The following is a 22078-nucleotide window of genomic DNA, read 5'->3' on the forward strand; positions in this document are numbered from 1 at the left end:
CATTGGATGTGAGGAGGCCAAGGAATAGTCCCCTGCTAGAGGACAGGAGATGGCCAATTGCTGGGGGAGTGGAGGACCAGCTAAGTAAAATTGCTTTTACTGTCCCCTTGACTAAGCGAGCTGCAAATTTCTGCATCCAGCCTCCCATCTAATATGACACCTGGATAGTTACATGTGACCAAGTTTAAAGGCCAAATGTCAGGTTTTTAAAAAAAATAAAATTAGCAAAAGGGACGTAATTTACGTTTAATGTGAAGTGTCCCTTGTGCTGGTGTTGGCTATCATAATGGAAATCTGAAGACCTCTGCGCCCTTCTCATACGCTGCAGCCATAATGTGAATGAACAAAAGGTCCACCTCAATTCATAGATCGCTTTTCATTCCTAGAAGCTATGGTGTGACTTTCTATGAATAGAGGAAGGGGTCAAGTGCTTGTTTTAATCCCCATAGCACCAGAAGATCACAGCTTCTGGGTTCTATGGTGAGCTGCTGCCCCACTGTTTACTGAACACAGGAGGTCTCTCGAGTGTGGCATGGGTGCCATTCAGGGAACACCTTGCCTTTTCTCAAACAATGCAACGTGTTCTGATTGGGACATGGTGAAGATTCCGATGTCACTTTTCCACCTCTTCCTATGAGAGAACACTTTGCATTCATTGAAAAACGCCAAAATTGTGGTCATGATGTAGCTGCTAGCACAGGACCCAAAAGCTAGGGGCAATGAGTGCCTTTTTCAATGATTTCCAGCTTCCATGAGGATTCCGCGGGTATGTCACATACATACAGTACTGTGCAGAAGTTTAAAAAAAAGATGTGAAGAAATAAAAGAGATTGTTTTAAAAAAATATATAGTTTACTTTCATGAATTTACAAAATGCAAAGTGAGCAAACAGGAGAAACATCTAAATCAATATTTGGTGTGACTAACCTTTGGCTTCAGCATCAATTCTTACACTTGCACAAAGTCAGGGATTTTGTAGAACCAGAACCAATTATACCAAGCAGGTGCTAATGATCATCAATTTCATATGTACGTTGAAACATTTATTAACTGAAACAGAAACGGCTGTGTAGGAGTCCTAAAACTGGGTGTGGAAAAGCCAAACTCTGCTACTAAGGTGAGTTCTGGAAGACCGTTTCACGTCATAGGTCATACACCATGGCAAGACTGATCACAGCAACAAGACACAAGGTAATTATACTGCATAGGCTTTCAAGAGGTGCTGTTCAAGCTCTTTTGAAGAAGCACAAGAAACAGGCAACATTGAGGACCGTGGACACAGTGGTTGGCCAAGGAAACTTAATGCAGCAGATGAAAGACACAGCATGCTTACTTCTCTTGGATATCAGAAGATGCCCATCAGTGCCATAAACACAGAACAGGTGGAAACCAGTGGGACCCAGGTATACCCATCTAATGTTTGGAGCAGTCTGTTCTGAAGTGGTCTTTATGGAAGAATTGCAACCAAAAAGCCATACCTCTGACAGGGAAACAAAGCCGAGCGACTGTACTATGCATGAAAATATAGAAACTTATAGGCAGCAGGTGATCTGGACTGATGAGTAAAATGTTGAAATATTTGGCTGTAGCAGAAGGCAGTTTGTTGGTGAAGGGCTGGAGAAAGGTACAATGAGTGTCTGCAGGCAACAGTGACGCGTGGTGGAGGTTCCTTGCAAGTTTGGGGCTGCATTTCTACTAATGGAGTTGGGGATTTGGTCAGGATCAATGGTGTCCTCAATGCTGAGAAATACAGGCAGATAATTTTCCATCACGCCATACCATCAGGGAGGCATGCGATTGGTCCCAAAATAATTCTGAAGCAGGACAAATTTATTCTGCAGCAGCCAATGTCATTAAGAACTATCTTCAGCGTAAAGAAGAACAAGGAGTTCTGGAAGTAATGGTTTGGCCCCCACAGAGCCCTTATCTCAACAAGATCAAGTCTGTCCAGGATTACATGAAGAGCAGTGGCAGCCCATCCATACGGGGCGCCACCCCCCTAATCCATGTGCCTGGCCCTTAAAATTAGGGGTGCAACGGATCACAGTTGATCCATGATCCGAACAGGTCACCCCCTTCGGATCGGAACACACTGTGATCCACGGATTGCCACGGCTCCAGAGCTAGGCCGAAGCCGCGGCCTTTCCTAATGTTACGGCGGCGGCTCCGGAGCTAGGCCGAAGTCGCAGCCTTTCCTAATGTTATGGCCGCGGCTTCGGTCTACCTCCGGAGCCGCGACTATAACGCTAGGAAAGGCCGCCGCTTCGGCCTAGCTCCGCTGCCGCGGCCGTAACATTAGGAAAGGCCGCGGCTTCGGCCTAGCTCCGGAGCCGCAGCCATCTTGGTACACCCGGCGACGGCCCTCCTCTGTTTACACCCACAGAGGAGGAGCCCGCACTCGTGGGACACACCGCTCGGGGAGTTTCTGTCGGTACTAGCTGGGGGGGGGGGGGGTCACTGTCCTGAGAGAAGGGGGGTCACTGTCCTGAGAGAAGGGGGGGGGTCACTGTACTGAGAGGAGGGGGGGGGTGTCTGCACCAAGGGGGTACTATAGTTGGTGGGGGGGGGGGGGGGACATGTGGATATTACAGTGGGGTAGATTTTTTTTTTTTGCCGATCCGAAAAATGATCCGATCCGTGACTCCTGATCCGAGGAACGATCCAAACCGTGAGTTTTTTGATCCGTTGCACCCCTACTTAAAATACATGCAGGGCACCGGACGCATGAATTCCAAAGGGTTTTTTATTTTCTTTGAAGTGCGTGATTAGAGCCTGAGGCTCTAATTGGCTACAAAAAGAGTGTAATAATATTCGCTATTGTATTCCTGATTCTCCTCCCAGCCAATGAGAAAGCCGGTCCTGAGACCCGATTGGCCATGGGTCTCAAGACCCACTTCCTGTTCGACTGGGAGGAGAAGCAATGACCCCAGAGTGAGGTCTCCAGGAACCGCTGGCTCGCAGACACATCCAGCACACTCTGGCTCGGACAGTGGAGGGGAGATCAGAGTGTCATCCTGGCCAGGAATTGTCATCTGCCTCCTAAGGTAAGGAGGCCTCAGATCGCCGCCTTCCTGTCCGTCTCCTGTGGGGGGAATGCTCGCTGCCTTCCCGTCCATCTCCCACTCTCCCATAAGGGGGTTTGCCACCCCCCAACAATGTTAAGGCACCAGCCACCACTGATGAAGAGACAGAAAGATTTGAGGCAGCTTACATCCACAGAAGATCTATGGTTCTCCAAGATGTTTAGAACAACCTACCTGCCGCGTTCCTTCAAAAACTGTGTGTGTGTGTATGAGGCTTTACACGATCGGACTTCAATCAAACAAATCCGTGGATTTTTGTCCGAAGGGTGTTGTCCGTGAACTTGTTCTGCATACAGACGGCAGAACTTGTTCAGCCAACATAAACAAAACGGCGTGTTTTTTCAGCTCTTTACCGCCACCCTTTGGGCAACTTCTGCTATTGTTGTCTAATGTTCAGCATTGGTTCTGAGCATGCGTGTTCGTACTTTGGATTTTAGTCCAAAGGATTTGTGTACACACGATCGCATAATCTGACGGAACAAATTTGTTGTCGGAGAATTTGAGAGCATGCACAGCCAACATTTGTTGTCGGAAATTCTGACAACAATTGTCAGATGGAGCATACAGACAATTGTTGTCGGAATATCCGATCGTCTGTACGGGCCTTAAAGCGGGGGTTCACCCTAAAAAAAAAAAAAAAAATTCTAGCATGCCATCAAGCATACTAGCGCGATCTACAGTACGCCTGTATTTTATTTTTTGGCCCCGTACTCACAGTTTATTGCCGTAGTGAAGTTTCAGACTCCCCGCGGGGAATGGGCGTTCCTATGCAGAGGGAAGATGATTGGCGGCCGGCTATGGTGCGTCACGCTTCCCAAAAATAGCCGGAGTAGGACACGGCGCTATACGGCGCCTGCGCACAGACTAGCTGACTGCGCAGGCGCCGTGAAGAGCCAAGTCCTATTTCGGCTATTTTCGGGAAGCGTGACGCGCCATAGCCGGCCGTCAATCATCTTCCCTCTGCATAGGAACGCCCATTCCCCACGGGGAGTCTGAAACTTCACTACGGCAGTAAACTGAGTACGGAGCAAAAAAAATAAATAAAGGCATACTGTAGCTCACGCTACTATGCTGGATTTGATGGTAGAATCTTGGTTTTTAAGGTGAACCACCGCTTTAAGTGTACCTAGAAGAACTGACGGTCAGATCAAATATTAATTTGAATTTGTCTTCTGTTCGTTTACTTTCTATTTTGTTAACTGATAAAAATAAAACGATGAACACTTTTATTTCTGAAAAAATTTACAGCATTTTTCACACTTGCCTAAAACTTTTGCACAGGGGTGTACTTACAAATTGTCATACTTAAACGTCCGCTTTATTAAAATATCAAAAGTTATCAAATTAAATTGCAGCAGCAAGCAAGCACTTTATGAATACTCATATATAAATTCCCTAACACAAAAAAAAACATAACAGTAAAACCAAATACAATAAAAAAATAATAATAATCATGAATTAAAAATCTGATCTGCAATGTACCTTGGCAGTGTATATTTAGCTGCAAGCAAGGGCAGACAAGTGCAAATATTGGAAGATGCACCAATGATGGATAAATACCTGAATAGAACTTCAATCACAGATTATGCATTAATAACAGGACTGAATAAGTATGCCCCTAATACATACAATTACCACACTGAATTACACAGCAGGCCAACACAAAGAATAGACATGGAGGAAGAGAGCATCCAAGACAAGCCTGCACACACTCAGAGAAGAAGAAGGAGCAAGGAGTAAACACCTACCTGGAGTACATGATCCCTCACAGCTGCCAAAGACACAGCTGAGGATCGCAATCATCACATCCCGGGAACCAGAAGTGATGTCAGAGGGCATGCGTTCCAAACACAGGAAGTGCTCTAAGCATGCATTCCAAATACAGGAACTGCTGTACCTGCGCCAATCGTTGAATAGTTTAAGTGGTAATAAAAAAAGAAAAATAGGATAGCAGAATTGCAGTATGCGAGGTTTGAGGCATTAGAGCAGAACAGTTTATGCAATAACCAAAATTGTTCGGAAACAATACATGTATAGAACAATCAAGGGTGTGATACTGACATCTAAAGGTGAAAAAGTGATGCAGCAAGTAAATGCCTGCTAAGCAACTGTGAATGTCATTTTCTCTGAAATACTGCAGCTTTCTGTCATCTCTTCGCGGAAGCACTAGGGGAAGATTGGGCAGCACTAGAAGCTATAAGGCTCTGCTACATGTGCTGTCAGGATTACCTGCAATCACAATTTTCCTTGAAGTGACACCAAACAATATCCTTATTCCCCAAAAATATTCCATACACACGCGCACGGGAGTCGGGGGCGAGCGGGGGGCGGCAGGTCGGCAGGTCGGCAAGTAGTTAAACCACTCCTCGCCCCCTTACATGCCACATTTGGCGTGTAATATTTTTTGCGGGGGGAGTGGGGGCTTCAGTAGGAGTGGGACTTCCTGTCCCACTTCCTCCTTCCGCCCAGGGACCGCTTAGGAGACTCGTCATATCGCCTTTTGGCGGCCCCTCCCTGTTGGCGATCGCCTGGGACACGTGACAGGTCCCAGGCGATCACTCAGGGAGCGCAGCACCGCTCGCGCATGCGCAGTGAATGCCCGGCCATGAAGCCGAAAGCTATCACGGCCGGGTGCCCACAGTTTGAATGGAGGTGCCGGCGGTATAGCGCCGCTAATAATACCGCCGGGATTGCCGTGGTAATCGGCCGCTAGCGGTGCGGTATTAACCCCCGCTAGCGGCCGATAAAGGGTTAATACCGCCTGCAGAGGCGCATTGCAGGTGGTATTTTCACGGTTTCCCATTGTTTTAAATGGGAACGAGCGGTGAAGCAGCGGTATACATGCCGCTCCTCTCACCGCTCCAAAGATGCTGCTGACAGGAGATTTTTTTTTCTCTCCCGCCAGCGCATCGCCTCAGTGTGAAAGCCCTCAGGCTTTCACATTGAGTAGGCAGTGAAGGAGTTTTTCAGGCGGTATAGTAGCACTATTTTTAGCGCTGTACCGCCTGAAAAACTCCTCAGTGTGAAAGGGGTCTAAGCCTCAGTGTATGAATGCAAGGCTTAAGGTACTCACAAATCCTTGACTTCTGGTAGTAGATAATGGTAAAATGGCTGGAGGTGACCAAAGTCATATTTATCAGGAATTGGGAGAAGATTGGAATTCCACATTGATCTGAAAGCAGGAAAAAGCAGCAGGGAGATGCTTCCTCAATGCTATAAGGCCTCGTACACATGGACGGACTGTCCGCTGAAAACGGTCCGCCGGACCGTTTTCAGCGGACATGTCCGCCCGGAGATTTCTGTCTGATGGTTGTACACACCATCAGACAGAAATCCGCGCGTAAACAATACGCGGGGACGTGGCCACGCCGTCGCCGCGGGCGGCCCTGGAAGTTCAAAGCTTCCACGCATGCGTCGAATCACTTTGACGCATGCGAGGGATGGTGGCCGATCAGACATGTCCGGTGAGTCTGTACAGACGACGGACCAGTTTCAGCAGACATGTTCGGTCGTGTGTACGGGGCCTAAGGGTTATTTCAGACAGGTGGTAATGCTTACTGCTCTCTCAGGTTTTCATCAAAGATGTCTCTGTACATTGATGCATTCAACTTTCCCTCGATCCTGACTAGTCTCCCAGTTCCTGCCACTGAAAAAAACATCCCCACAGCTGCCAACACCATGCTTCACTGTAGAAATGGTATTTGCCAGATAATGACATTTGCCATTCAGGCCAAAAAGTTCAATCCTAGGCCCCGTACACACGTCCAAGGAACTCGACGGGCAAAACTCAACGTTTTGCTCGTCGAGTTCCGTGTGAAGCCGCCGAGGATTTAGGCGAGCCAACTTTCCTCATTGAACAACGAGGAAATAGAGAACATGTTCTCTATTTGGCTCGACGAGTTCCTCGTCGGTTTCCTCGGCCAAAAGTGTACACACCACCGGGTTTCTCGGCAGAATACGGCTCCGACCGAGTTTCTGGCTGAATTCTGCCGAGAAACTCGGTCGTGTGTACGGGGCCTTAGTTTAATCAGACCAGAGAATTTTGTTTCTCATGGTCTAACAGTCCTTCAGGTTCCTTTTGGCAAACTCAAGGTGGGCTGTTATGTGCCTTTTACTGAGGAATGGCTTCTGTCTGGACACTCTACCATACAGTCCTGATTGGTGGAGTGCTGCAGAGATGGTTGTTCTTCTGGAAGGTTCTCTCCATAGAGCAGGGATCCTTAAACTATGGCCCTCCAGCTGTTGCAGAACTACACATCCCATGAGACATTGTAAATCTCTGACATTCACAGACATGACTAGGCATGATGGGAATTGTAGTTCCTGAACAACTGGAGGGCCGTAGTTTGAAGAACCCTGCCATAGAGAAACAGTGGAGCTCTGTCAGAGTGACCATCAGGTTCTTGGTCACCTCCCTGACGAAGGCTCTTCTGCCTGATATCTCTGTTTGGCTGGGTGGCTTGCTCTAGAAGAGTCCTAGTGGTTCCAAACTTATTGTATTCACAGATAATGTGAACCACAGTTTTATTTATTCTCTAGGGTGTCTGAAAAAAAAAAATATATATATATATAATATACACACACACACACACACAATGTTTCGGGGTTCCAAGTAATTTTCTAGCAAAAAAGAGTGGTTAATCGTTTTTGAAATTAGGCTGTAACATACAAAAAAGTGAAGCGCTGTGAATCCTTTTTAAATGCACTGTATATGGTACAAACCACTATCATATTTATTTTTAGTGCGCCATAGTTTATTTATTGTGTTGTTTGAATTTATTAAGTTTTACTTCTTTTTTTTTGGCATGTTTCTATTGATTTGGTAGCAGCAGCTCTACACCCTACTTCTATTTTTTATGCAGGCTGAAGAAATAATTACAAAAAAATCCAGTTTCTTTTTGGGGAGGGGGGGTAGGATTGAAAAGAAAAGTAAACTCCTTTTTCCAGAGTGAAGGTCAGCATTTATCCTTTGCTTCCGCGAGATTTAACCCAACTTCTGTCAAAACTCTATACTTTTTTTGGGATAGGATAGAGCCAAGAAAGCTTAGATCCTCTGTTAGGTTTTTATTTCCATTCGTATTTCTATTGGAGTGTTCCAGCTTATTTCCTGCCAGGCAGTGATGGGAAACCTCTCTAAAGCCTCGTATACATGATCGGATTTTCCGCAGACAAAGCCTCAGACTTTTGTCTGAAGGGCGTTGGCCAAAAACTTGTCTTGCATACAAACGACACACAATTGTCAGACAAACACGAACGTAGTTACGTACTACGTTGTTTTTCAGCTCTTTAGAGCCACCTTCTGCTAATGTTGTGTTTGGTGAGCATTGCTTCCGAGTATGCGTGTTTGTACTCTGGACTTATGTCCGACGGACTTGTGTACACACGATCGGGAAATCAGACAACAGACCTTTGTGTGCGGAAAATTTGAAAGCCTGCCATTCAACATTCGCCGGCGGAAAATCCGACAACAATTGTCTGATGGAGCGTACAAACGGTCGGATTTTAGGCCAACAGCCTGTCATCACACAATTCCCGTCAGAAAATCCGATCATGTGTACGAGGCTTAACAGGGACACAGACAAAAACACATTTTCATACGAGTGAGAAAGGTTTGTTTTTTCTTATGTTTGTACCTTTCTCCAAAGCCTGGTTCATGCCTATGCAGGGTGCAGTTTGCATAATTCAGGTGCATTTTTCAATACATGTTTTTGATCCACTGAAGCCTATTGAACCAAAAGCCAGAAAAAAAAAGTCCATAGAATACACAGATGTGAACTTGACCCATAGGATACCATGTTAAATGGACTGTAGCGTGTTTCTGCATCACTGAAAACGCACTAAAAAAAGCAAAGGTGCGGTAGTCGGTAGGGATTTGAACATCTGTCAGTTTTTATTTTTGTCTGTGCCTCCATGAAGGAGAGTCACCCTCTCTATTTGTCCTGTTTACCATTACTATTGAGCCTGGGTTTACACATATGCGAACACAGACATTGCATGTAATTCGCACCCGCATTGCTGTGCCGATCATATGCAATGTCTTTGGTATTTATACAGTGAGGGGAAACATTATTTGATCCCCTGCTTATTTTGTATGTTTGCCTAATGACAAAGAAATGATCAGTCTATTATTTTAATGGCAGGTTTTTTTAACATCAAATATATCCAGAAAAAACAAATTTCAAAAAAGTTATAAATAGATTTGCATTTTAATGAGTGAAATAAGCATTTGATCCTCCACCAATCAATCAGCAAGTTTTCTGGCTCCCAGGTGTCTTCTATACAGGTAATGTTCTGAAATTAGAAGCTTGTTACCTGAAAAGAAGACACCTATCCACAGAAGCAAGCGATCAGATTCCAATCTCTCCACCAAGACCAAAGAACTGTCCAAGGATGTCAGGGACAAGATCCAAGGCTGGAATGGGCTACAAGACAATTGCCAAGCAGCTTGGTGAGAGGGTGACAACAGTTGGTGCAATTATTCGCAAATGGAAGAAACACAAAATAACTGTCACTCTCCCTCATCCTGGGGCTCCACGCAAGATCTCACCTCATGGAGTTTCAATGATCGCAAGAACATTGAGGAATCAGCCCAGAACTACACAGAAGAATCTTGTCAATGATCTCAAGGCAGCTGGGACCATAGTCACCAAGAAAACTATTGGCAACACTACGCCATGAAGGATTGAAATCCTGCAGCGCCTGCAAGGTCCCCCTGCTCAAGAAAGGACATATACAGGCCCATCTGAAGTTTGCTAATGAACATCTGATTGATTCAGAGGAGAACTGGGTGAAAGTGTTGTGGTCAGATTAGACCAAAAATCAAGATCTTTGGCATCGACTCAACTTGCAGTGTTTGGAGGAGGAGAAATGCTGCCTATGACCCCAAGAACACCATAAAACATGGAGGTGGAATCATTATGCTTTGGGGTGTTTTTCTGCAAAGGGGACCAGAGAACTTCACTGCATCAAATGGACGATTGCCAGGGCCATGTACTGTCAAAACTTGGGTGAGAACCTCCTTCCCTCAGTCAGGGCATTGAAAATGGGTCATGGATAGGTATTCCACAATGACCCAAAACACACGGCTGAGGCAACAAATGAGTGGCTTAAGAAAAAGCACATTAAGGTCCTGGAGTGGTTTAGCCAATCTCCAGACCTTAATCCCACAGAAAATATGTGGAGGGAGCTGAAGGTTCAAGTTACCAAACGTCATCCTCGAAACCTTGGGAGAAGATCTGCAAAGAGGAGTGCGACAAAATCCCTCCTGAGATGTGTGCAAACCTGGTGGCCAACTACAAGAAACATCTGACCTCTTTGATTGCCCACAAGGGTTTTGCCATCAAAATGCAAATCAATTTATAACCTTTTTGAAATGTGTTTTTCCGTATTTTTTTGGTTGGTATTCTGTCTTACTAATAAAGGAAACCTACCAATAAAATTATAGGACTGATCATTTCTTTGTCAGTGGGCAAACATACAAAATCAGCAGGAAAAAAGTATCAGTTTGCCATAACTGTTGTTAAAGAAGTGTTAGCTGGAGTTCAGCTTTAGTTTGAAGGTCATGTCTATCTAAAATCTTCCACATCTAACACTACCCTCTGCATGGGCTTGCAATGCTGCTGTCCAAAAGGTGTCGCTGTTGCCCCTCCACCTGGAATGGAGACACCCTAAGACAGGAGGGATGTTACTAGCTGGATGAACAGGTAAAAAAGAAAGAAAAATAAATAATGCAGCCTTCACCATCTAAGAATTGGTAAACAGCAACATTGTTTTTTCTTTTCCTTTATTATTATTGCTTTTTCTATTAGTTTATCAGCAAAGTGGCAGTTCATTGATCTCAGTGTGAAGCAAATCAGGTGACGGGCAAAAAAAAAAAAAAAAAAAAAGGAAGAATACACATTACAGCATACATTAGTTCATTAGTATAAGGTAACCCCGGATCAGAAGATAATAAGGGGGGAGAATACCCTTGATAAGTTAAAGTAATAAGAAAATATTACAGGTCTCTTCGTGGTTATTCTTTTTTGGTTAATCTAGGGGACTGATGTATGTGTTAACAGAATAATAAGATGTTATTATTGTGACTGGTTCTAACATGTATTCACGTAGCTTGTTGAATATAAAAAAAAAAAGTTTTAAGAGATAAATTAGTTCATAATCTTGTAGATGTAGAAACCTAAAATAGATTACTCCTTTTAGGAAGTGAACTGGATTTTCACTCTCAACACATGTATGCCAATGGCCATGAACATGTCTCCTGTTTTAGGTCACATACCTGTACATTAAAAATGTCATATCTGCACAGTCCCATAAGCACCAATCCATTGCACACTAATTGGGCTGGTTTAGCACCCCCTCTCTTTTTTCAGTTTAGTTTGCATGAAGACACCCATGATGAAGGGTCATTACAGTCAACAATCAGAACTTGCCAAGGTACAGAACTTTAAAAGGAGGAAAAAACAAAACAAAAAGGTGTGCGATTTTAGTTGTGCTTTATGTCCAGTGAGTATAATGCCGCGTAAACGTAAAATCATTTTTCGGGTTGTAAAAAATGAAGTTTTTTTTTTAATGTCATTAAAAACGATCGTGTGTGGGCTTTAGAGCATTTTTCGGGTTCTGAAAAACTGGCCAAAAAAATAATCGAACATGCTCTATTTTTTAACGTCGTTTTTCGAGTTGTAAAAAATGGTCGTGTGTAGGCTTTAACAACGTAAAAAATCCGCGCATGCTCAGAAGCAAGTGATACGGGAGCGCTCATTCTGGTAAAACTATCATTCATAATGGAGTTAGCACATTCATCACGCTGTAACAGACAAAAAAGCGCAAATCGTCTTTTACGAAGACAAAATCAGCTAAAGCAGCCCAAAGGGTGGTGTCATCCGAATGGAACTTCCCCTTTATAGTGCCATCGTACGTGTTGTACGTCACCGCGCTTTGCTAGAGCATTTTTTTTTTCACGATCTTGTGTAGGCAAGGCCGTTTTAATGATCAAGTTGAAAAAAACTTCGTTTTTTTCTAGAGCCTGAAAAACATTGTTTTTTACAACCCAAAAAATTATCGTGTGTATGTGGCATAAGGCTCAATTCACATCTATGTATGTTGCTTTTGGGCGTTTCTTCAGTGCTTTTTGCAGCGATTTGTGTGTAACGTTGGTTTTTTATTTGGAAAATTTGTTGTTGGGCAGATTTAAAAATGCACATTGCGGTAAATATGCACTACATGCTTTTCTGCAGCTTCTCCATTGCAGTCTATTGAACAACAACAAAAAAAAAAAAGCGCACAGTTTTGCATTAAAAGTTATGCAGAGGCACAAAAATGCATTTAAGTGAACGTGTTCCATAGGAACCTATGTTAAAAAAATAAATATGTCCTGCGCTTCTACAAAAAGCATGAAAACACACATTGGTGTGAATGGAGCCCAACACACTTCTCTTTACCACATTAATACTTTCACCCCCTTCCTGCCCAGGCCAGCTTTTAGCGCTGTAGCACATTGAATGACAATTGCACGGTCATGCAACACTGTACCCATATAGAATTTTTATCATTTTTTTTCACACAAATAGGAACTTTCTTGTGGTGGTTTTTAATCACCACTGGGTTTTATATTTTTTTCTAAACAAAAACAAACATTTTTCGTGGTTTGTTATTCAATTTTGCAAATAAGTAATTTTTCTCCTTTAGGCTAGGTTCACACCTAAGCGAATTGAGTGCGGTTTCAACCGCATCCAAATCGCAGGACATTTTAAAATACATTGTTTTCAATGAGGCTGGTTCACATATGTGCGATGCATCCGCACTGCGCATTGCCTCCAAACCGCGTGCGGTTTTTATGTCTTGCGGTGCGGCTCAGGTGCGAATTCAGTCCCATTATCTTCTATGGGTACGCATCTAAATCGCAGGTGTGTTGCGGTTTGAACGGAAGTTTTTTTTCCTCCTCCACCACCTCCCCCTTTTCCTAGTTCCTCCTCTGTCTGTTTCATGCTGCTGAGGTGAGTAGCCATGTCCAAAAAACGGAGCAAAAAAGTCACTGCTAAGGTGAAGGACTGTGTGGATTCCGAGGAGCTTATCCGCCTTGTCAGGGAGAACCCACAAATCTATGACACCCGGCATCCTAAATATAAGGACAATGTTTTGAAAAAAACTACCTGGGTTGAAATTACCAAAAGCCTTTTGCCAGAGTGGAGCATGTGCTCATCCCAAGTTCAAGCTGACAAAGGTAAGTTTGATTTATTTTTTCATTCCCTAACTTCTTAAATTATAATTCTAAGTAGACCCCAATAACTACAGTGCATACCGCCCACAAATCCAGAGCAGGCCTTTATCCAAGCATGCATTCTGTGAGGGCATGTAAAGTCTGCTAACCCATACCATGCCACATGTTTTATATCTTGGCATGGTGTTCCTAATGCACCCTGTCCCCGTGTTGCTGGTGGCACGTGACTCATTCCCACACCCTTGGTCATTGTTTGTATGAGTCTGCGTGTGTCTATCACCAAAATATGTAAACTCACTTTACCAAGTATGTTTGCAGATCCTTGGGGGAGTGATTATCTGTATTTGTCATCCTATTATGACGTTATTGGCCATGGTGGTCTTACAAAGACATCATCCTCTGTACAATGACACCCAGCAGAACACACATAACAGTGTCACCAAGCCAATTTTTGGTGTTTTTGTCCAATTGCAGGTAGAGAATCACTTCGGAGTCATTAAAGTTATCTTTTGGCAGAATATTAAGATTTTTTTTTCAAGCTGCATTCAAATTACACATAGTGACATTTTTAGCTTAGTATTTTATGTTTTAATATTTAAAGGGCCATATATTTTAATGACAACACCACATTTTTTGGTTTTAAATTGCCTGCATCTGCCAAGGTAACTCGCCAGCTGGCGATAGAAAGTAATTAAGAAATTGATCTCGAATCAATTTCCCACTGCTAGTGCCCCTAGTCAAACTCCACTGTGCCGCCTCCATGTTATGCATCATGGAATCCTCATAATCAATTCCATCACGTTCTCGCACATAGTTGTGCAGTGCACACGCAGTTTTGACAGCAGAGACAGCATGCTCCAAACTGAGATTGATGGCGGTGTGCAATATTCTCCATTTATTGGCAAGAATTCCAAATGCACACTCTACTACTCGACGTGCCCTAGTGAGCCGATAATTAAATATTCTTTTATCATTGCTCAGCGCTCTACTTGAGAATGGTCGAAGAAGATTTTTACCAAGGGCAAACGCTTCGTCCCCTACAAAAACAAATGGGAGGGCTGGCTCATTTGTTCCGGGCAAGGAGGAATCGTTAGGTAAATCCAGACTATTCGCCCTTATCATTCTCCCAAATGTGGAATGATTAAATACACCAGAATCCGAGCTGCTACCATAAGCACCCACATCAATATAAATGAAATTATATTTGGCATCTACCACTGCCATTAATACAAACGAAAAATATTTTTTATAATTAAAAAACTGACTCCCACTATCAAATGGCCTCAGGATGCGTATGTGCTTGCCATCGATGGCTCCCACACAGTTTGGAAAATTACATCTCTCCCAGAATTCATCTGATATCTTCAACCAATCTTCTTTTGTAGGCTTTTTGAAGACCAATGGTTTTAGTACATTCCATAAAACAAGGCATGTTTCATGTACAATGCCAGATATAGTTGATTTTCCAACCTTGAACTCATAGTGGAGACTTCCAAATGAATTTCCTGTAGCTAGGTACCTTCAACAAATAAGAAATATTAAATAATTATTATCTTCTCTTTTTTACAGTGGTATACATCAAGAATCGTTGGCGAAGCATGCGTGATGCCTTCAAGAAATATAACAAACATCTAAGAGAAGTGAGGAGTGGCTCGGGGGCACCAGCTAGAGTACCCTATATGTATGCAGAGGACCTTGCCTTCTTGAAACCACTCATAGAGATGAGAGAGTAAGTTATCCTCTACATCATCTATGTATCGTGACTATATATTTAGCATTAGTAATGTTTCTCTTTTTTAATAAAAACAGGACCGAAGCAAGTTGGGACGAACAGGATGTCCTGGAGGATCAACCAGAGAGCCAATCTGAGGCCCAATCCGTGCCAGCAGTTTGCATTGATCCAAATGAGGAAATACCTGAAATGCCACTTGGGTCAGATCTATGGGTCACAAACCCAGAGACTGACTCTGGATTGCCTGAGCCTATGCCTGGACCCTCCTCAGCTCCGACAACCATTGCGCGGCCTGCCAAAGTGGCACGTAAGCGAACGCCAGTATCGCAGATGGACATAAGCGAGCGTCTTCTAGAGATGTTACAACAAATGGCTGGAAAGGTGGATGCTTTCTTATGTCCAGCTACAATACTGGCGCTTAATTTTGTACCATTGATCAAAAAAGTTCTACCTGAGAGATATTTAGAAATGCGAACCACAGTAGAACACGTTCTGCAGTCATTTACAGTGCCAAGCGAGCAACATACATTGGAAAGGCCACATGTAACAAAAGAAACAACACACATACACTTACCAATGTCAGGCCAGTACCCAGACCCAGGAAACCAACCTTACCCCTATGTTCCTCCATCCTACACTTCAAGCTTTCAGGAGCCAACTTCAATATATGAGGTACAACAGAGGCGAACTCCATATCCCATCCCATCCACAATCCCTTCAATTATGCCACAAACACAAATGCAGGGGATGTATGTGCCACAGCACCATGGGCCACAGCACCATGGGCCTCAGACACATGGGCCTCAGACACATGGGCCTCAGACACATGGGCCACAGCACCATGGCCCACAGCACCATGGCCCACAGCACCATGGCCCACAGCACCATGGCCCACAGCACCATGTGCCACAGCACCATGTGCCACAGCACCATGGCGAGTCTAGCCATGCTTCAAGCACCAAGATTGATGAATCTACCTCAGCAAGTCAATACTCCTCAGACACACCATTATTTCCCAAAACATATCAACATCTCTAAAGTTTACGTTATGCCCACAGTAAACAAGCATGTGTGCATATTTTGAATCAAAGTTTAATCCAGAGGTAAACTTGAAGGCAAAGTTTTTATTTTTTATATTAGTCCAAGCAAATATATGTTGTCTATTTCTTTATTTTTGGGAAAAAAGTAAAAAATAAATATATTTTTGGGCATCTTATGTCTGGTTGTTCATTTCTAAGTACAGATGTTGGATAGTTGAAACCAAAAATGAATACATGCTTCAACATCAATTTGAAAATGCACATAGGTGTGGAAAAGTACCTTAATGTGATTAATAATCTTTGTGCAGGCTGGATGCTTGCTCTGAAGCATGTGTTCTGGCGCTCCAAACTATGGTACGTTAGTCCTAACAATTCATCAAAACTTCAAAAAAAAAAAAAAAAAATCTTTAAAAATTTAATATGGAACAATGGAGAAAGAAAATGTTTAGCAAAATTAACTAAAAAATCACCTGGTTATTGACATGCGTGTATAATTAAAAAACTTGTCCTCATGCCCACGGAGATCTTCATATAATATCATGAACTGCCCTCTTTCATCCCTATTTGCAATGATAGGATGAACCCAGTATCTTCTTCTTCTACTCCTCCTTCTCCTCCTTTCAACTTCCAGCAAGATTGCTGCTGTTGCAGCAACAACTGTAGGCATGATCATGGGCAGGGCAGCACACATTTCTTCTGAAATCCAAATCCTATTCCACACTATACTGAATGCTCGTGAAAAAGGAAGAGTCCAAGAAAGGTCACTCCCTTTTATTACCTACATCATCACACAGCTAACAATGATTGGCCCTCACCAAAAACGCAGCTCAGATAATTATTTCTTCTAAATCGCACCCGATCCGCAGCTAAACCGCAGTTGATCCGCAGAACACCCTCTAGATAAATTCGCAACGGGAACGCAGCTCAAAAACGCAACGCACTAGTGTGATTCCGGCCTTACTGATGTGTGCTGATGAGGCTGCACTGATCATCAGGACACTGATGATCAGTGCCAATCTCCCCCATCACACTTTCCGGGTACCAGCTCTCCTCTCCTTATGCCGTGACAGCGCATGAGAAAAGGAATGCCGATAACCGGCAAGTTTGTGTACATGCAATCTGCTGTGATTGGACACAGCTAAACATTGTAAAGGGTCACTGTGAATAGCCCTTTACTCAGATCTGTGACAACGGTCACAGAGCGTATCCAATGTGCACCGCAAGGGGGGGTTCTGGGAGGACGTCCATGGATTCCCTTCCCAGAACTCGACAACCGCGATGTAGCCGTCTTTCGGCTATAGAACAGTCAAGAAGCGGTTGGAAAATTCTGCAACAGCCCTTATCCTTCACCAGCTCACAATAGATCAGTAACTGTAAAGTATAGCTTTCCCCCCTCTATGACTTACCCTGTTCAGTACCTGCTGTTTACAAACACTGTTAATTAGTAAGACAAACCAGCTACAGTATATAGAAAACAATGGTAGTCTGCCTAACACGTACACCAAATTGTGTTTTGTTATGGTTGCACCATGCCTACAGCTCTACATATACCGTATTTTCCGGCGTATAAGACGACTTTCTGGATGCAAAAAAATGCATCCAAAGTCGGGGGTCGTCTTATACGCCGGGTACAGTCTCAGTACTCACTTTTTTCCCCCAGCACTGACAGTGTCCCATGCTGCGATCGCGATCGTGAAGGATTTCAAAGCCGCGCCTTCACTGCAGAGTGTTCTGTGATAGGATGAACAAAAATCTTCCCAGCAGCGCCTCTGTTCTTTGTTCCTCCTATCACAGATGCCTTCTCATCCTCGGACGAGATGAGAAGACGTCCGTTATAGGACGGGAAACATAACAGAGGCGCTGCTGGGAAGATTTTTGTTCATCCTATCACAGAACACTCTGCAGTGAAGGCGCGGCTTTGAAATCCTTCACGATCGCGATCGCAGCATGGGACACTGTCAGCGCTCGGGGAAAAAGTGAGTGTTATTGCACTGGGGGGGCAACAAGTTCAGGCACAGTGGGGGCAAGTGATGGCACAATGGCAATGTGAGCGGCAAGTGATGGCATGTAATGGCACAATGGCAATGTGGGGGCATGTAATGGCACAATGGCAATGTGGGGGCATGTAATGGCACAGTGGCACAGTCTGGGCATGTAATGTAATGGCACAGTCTGGGCATGTAATGTAATGGCACAGTGAGTAATGTAATGGCACAGTCTGGGCATGTAATGTAATGGCACAGTGAGTAATGTAATGGCACAGTGAGTAATGTAATGGCACAGTCTGGGCATGTAATGTAATGGCACAGTGAGTAATGTAATGTAATGGCACAGTGAGATTTGAAAAAGCCTGTTTCTGTCAGCGGTTCTGGCTCCCCCTCAGCTTCCAGAAAGACAGTAAGAAGGGGGTAGTCTTATACAGTGAGTATATCCCAAAATCAAAATTTTTCCTGGAAAATTAGGGGGTCGTCTTATACGCCGGGTCGTCTTATACGCCGGAAAATACGGTACCCTGGGCTGTCACCGATAGGCTGCACTTATGGAAAGAAGGCTCTCTTGAATGAGACAGGCAGAATTTCTACAGTTTTCTCTAGTACATAAATTAAATTTTCTGATGCAGAGACAGGAGAGATGGGTAGTTAAGTTTTCATATAAAAAAAGAAGTTGTAATAGCATGATGGTGATGTACAGTAAAAAAAAAAAAAAAAACACACAACAGCAAATAAATGTTTGTTTTGTGTAATAATTTTTAATTAACTAGTTTATAGCCAAGTATGGAATATAAGTTAATGTTTTTGCATTTTCTGTTTCGCCCAGAATTACACTTACAACAATAGATGTCAACAGGGCAGGTAAAAACAGTCCCCTTTAGAAGTGAACCAACAAAGCAGAGTAAACTGGACCTAAGACATACATTTAACTTCGGACTTAAAAAATACACATTTTAAACCATGGTTTGAACTGTACAAGAAAAAAAAAAAAAAAAAAAAAAGAAGCATAGGTTTCCCAGTCCACACATTAGTTGTTAGCACGCCTATTCATTCTTATTGTGTTCCAAAATCTTATACGGTGGAGACGATGATGATGATGATGCTTCTTCTGTTACAACAGGAAGTGTTGCTGGCGTGTAAATTTCTGATAAACTATCATTACTTTGTAGCGCTCCATAAGAGAAGGAATTCCCAAAATCAGGCTGAATATTAGTGCCATTATCATGCATGTTGATCACACCTGCAAACAAAACAGAATTTTTTTTTTTTTTCTTGAATGGTAACTGCCATAGTATAGACTTCCCACCATTAATGGATAATTGTAATCATGGAAGCGATTCATATACTGCATACTCGGCTTAGTATAGATTTTACACAATAATAAATAACTTAACAATGCTAGTGATGAAAATGCTTTGTATTAACATTATACCATTAAAGAATAACCAACAGTGGTAGTGACACATATGTGGTATACATTTTCAATTTTTTTGTAGTTAAATAATTAGCTCCAGTTCCGTGATCTTAATGTTCATGTGACTGTCTCTGAGAGATACAAAAAGCCCATCATCCAACTACACTATCGCTTTTTAAAGTGTATGTCATGGCAAAAAAAAAAAAAAAACATGCGGTACATAGCTGCAATACATACACATTTCCTTGTGTTCTGACCCTTAACCACTTCAATACAGGGTACTTTCACCCCCTTCCTGCCCAGGCCAATTTTCAGTGCTGTCATGCTTTGAATGACAATTGTATGGTCATGCAACACTGTACCCATATGACATGTTTTTATCATTCTTTTCACACAAAATGGAGCTTTCTTTTGGTGGCATGTAATCACTGCTGTTTTTTTTTTTTTTGCAAAATAAATGAGAAAAAAAAAAAAAAAAAAAAAGCATTTTTCTTAATTCTGGTTATAAAATTTTGCAAACAAATAATCTTTCTTCATATATTTAGGCCAGACTGTATTCTACTACATTTATAACTGGTGTGTTGGTGATCAGGGATCTCTTTTGACAGGTAACCATCTCCACTTCCGGGAGACCTTGCCGCGTCGAGATCCCCTGAAAGTTCGGCTTCCCTCCTTCTTCCCCCGCCGCTGGGGATATAAGGGGCTGCTCTGTTCAAAACCATTGTACAGAGCAGGCAAGTATAATTTTTTTTTATCATTTTAGGTAAAAAAAACAAAGAACTTTACAACAGCTTTAATCTGTGCTAGTTTACCTGGCATGGAGTTAAGGGCAACATAGGGTTCAAAAGCTTTGGTCTTTTTTCTGCTCCTTGTTATGAGGAACACACCCAAAAAGGCAATAAGGCACCTTGGGGAAACAAGATTTTTTTATTAGATAAACTATACCAATACAAAAAAATTACACTCTAAACTACATTCATAGTTAAAATGTAAGTCCACCCTAACACTAAAATCCCTGTATCTACAGACATCCATGATCTAACACCAACCTATCTAGCCCTTTAACCACTTAAGGACCGCCAAACGAAATACGTCGGCAAAATGGCACGGTTGGGCACAATCACGTACCTGCCGTGGGACGCCCGCGACCCTGTCCAAAGCTCCATGACCGCAACCACGGGACCCGATCGCCGCCGGAGTCCCGCGATCGGTCCATGGAGCTGAAGAACGGAGAGAGGTGTGTGTAAACACACCTTCCCCGTTCTTCGTTATGGTGCTGTCATTGATCGTCTGTTCCCCGATATAGGGAAAGGTGATCAATGACGTCACACATACAGCCCCGCCCCCCTACAGTTAGAAACACATATGAGGTCACACAACCCCTTCAGCGCCCCCCTGTGGTTAACTCCCAAACGGCAATTGTCGTTTTCACAGTATACAGTGCATTTTTTATAGCATTTTTTGCTGTGAAAATGGTCCCAAAAATGGGTCAAAATTTTCCGATGTGTCCACCATAATGTCGCAGTCACGAAAAAAAAAAAAAACGCTGATCGCCGCCATTAGTAGTAAAAAAAATTAAAAATAAAAATAATGTAAAACTATCCCCTATTTTGGAAACGCTATAAATTTTGCGCAAACCAATCGATAAACACTTATTGCGATTTTTTTTTACCAAAAATAGGTAGAAGAATACGTATCTGCCTAAACAATTTTTGGGGGATACTTATTATAGCTAAAAAGTAAAAAAATATTGAATTTTTTTCAAAATTGTCGATCTGTTTTTGTTTATAGCGCAAAAAATAAAAACCGCAGAGGTGATCAAATACCACCAAAAGAAATCTCTATTTGTGGGAAAAAAGGACGCCAATTTTGTTTGGGAGCCACGTCGCACAACCGCGCAATTGTCAGTTAAAGCAACGCAGTGCCGAATCGCAAAAAGGGGACTGGTCCTTTACCTGCATTTTTGTCCGGGTCTTAAGTGGTTAAAAGAAGAAATCACTATAAATACCTTTTTTAAGCCGATCCGGTCTGCAGAAGATACGGGCCACAACTGCTGTGAAATGAATGGGGAGTGACGTCACCCATTGACTTACTATGTGGCTTCCGTTGTCGGCTGTGTCCTCTGCACCCGCTTCCACAGTGAAGCCGCAGATGACAGCTCAGCATGGGATCGGGACGGATCAGTTTAAAAAAAGGTATGTATACTGATTTAGTCTTATACTGATTTCTTCTTTACAGGGCTAGAGAGGTTGGTGTTAGATCGTGGATGTCTGTAGATGCAGGGATTTTAGTGTTAGGGTGGACTTCCACTTTAAGCACTGTAAAAAACTAAACAGTATTAAGCATTTTCATAACTATATAGCTCACCAGCAGTCCCATTCTAGGAGGGAAAAAAAAAACACTGATCTCTGTAGGTGCAGACACTGAAGCCATTTATCCTCAAAGTTCACAGCAAAATGTATATTTATATTGTCCCTTCTATTTCTGTATATGGATGATGGCACAAAAAACAAAAACAAAAACAAAAACCCATTCAAGTACCTTTTCCCTAATCACTATACAGCCGTCACATGACCCAAACCTTTCCTAGCCTGTCTGCAGA

At 43.0% G+C, this 22078-nt stretch overlaps 3 protein-coding genes across 6 annotated transcripts in view; all 3 read right to left on the reverse strand.

Annotated features, from left to right (window-relative positions):
- Nucleotides 1-4936, reverse strand: part of RCAN3 (RCAN family member 3) — an 81413-nt gene extending 76477 nt beyond the window's left edge. For 2 of the 3 annotated variants that reach the window (XM_040337170.1, XM_040337169.1), the window contains exon 1: nucleotides 4832-4936. The gene's annotated coding sequence lies outside the window, so the exon portion shown is untranslated. The remainder of the gene's footprint in view (nucleotides 1-4831) is intronic. The other variant, XM_040337171.1, reaches the window with a different exon arrangement.
- An 8939-nt stretch (nucleotides 4937-13875) lies between these two features.
- LOC120926881 (protein ANTAGONIST OF LIKE HETEROCHROMATIN PROTEIN 1-like) lies at nucleotides 13876-16972 on the reverse strand. Its single transcript, XM_040337174.1, has 3 exons — nucleotides 16542-16972; nucleotides 16352-16453; nucleotides 13876-14818 (listed from the first exon to the last, which is right to left on the reverse strand). Exons 1-3 carry the CDS (start codon nucleotides 16760-16762, stop codon nucleotides 13939-13941), a joined length of 1203 nt encoding a protein of 400 aa, XP_040193108.1. The 5' UTR covers nucleotides 16763-16972; the 3' UTR covers nucleotides 13876-13938.
- A 1874-nt stretch (nucleotides 16973-18846) lies between these two features.
- NIPAL3 (NIPA like domain containing 3) overlaps nucleotides 18847-22078 on the reverse strand; it is a 42261-nt gene continuing 39029 nt past the window's right edge. For both annotated transcript variants that reach the window (XM_040337176.1, XM_040337175.1), the window contains exons 11-12: nucleotides 20289-20383; nucleotides 18847-19302 (exon numbers count right to left, since the gene is read on the reverse strand). In XM_040337176.1, coding sequence (XP_040193110.1) covers nucleotides 19106-19302; nucleotides 20289-20383 — 292 coding nt within the window. In that variant the 3' untranslated portion in view covers nucleotides 18847-19105. The remainder of the gene's footprint in view (nucleotides 19303-20288; nucleotides 20384-22078) is intronic.

Source organism: Rana temporaria, chromosome 2 (assembly GCF_905171775.1).
Source record: "Rana temporaria chromosome 2, aRanTem1.1, whole genome shotgun sequence".
NCBI classification, from domain to species: Eukaryota; Metazoa; Chordata; class Amphibia; order Anura; family Ranidae; genus Rana; species Rana temporaria.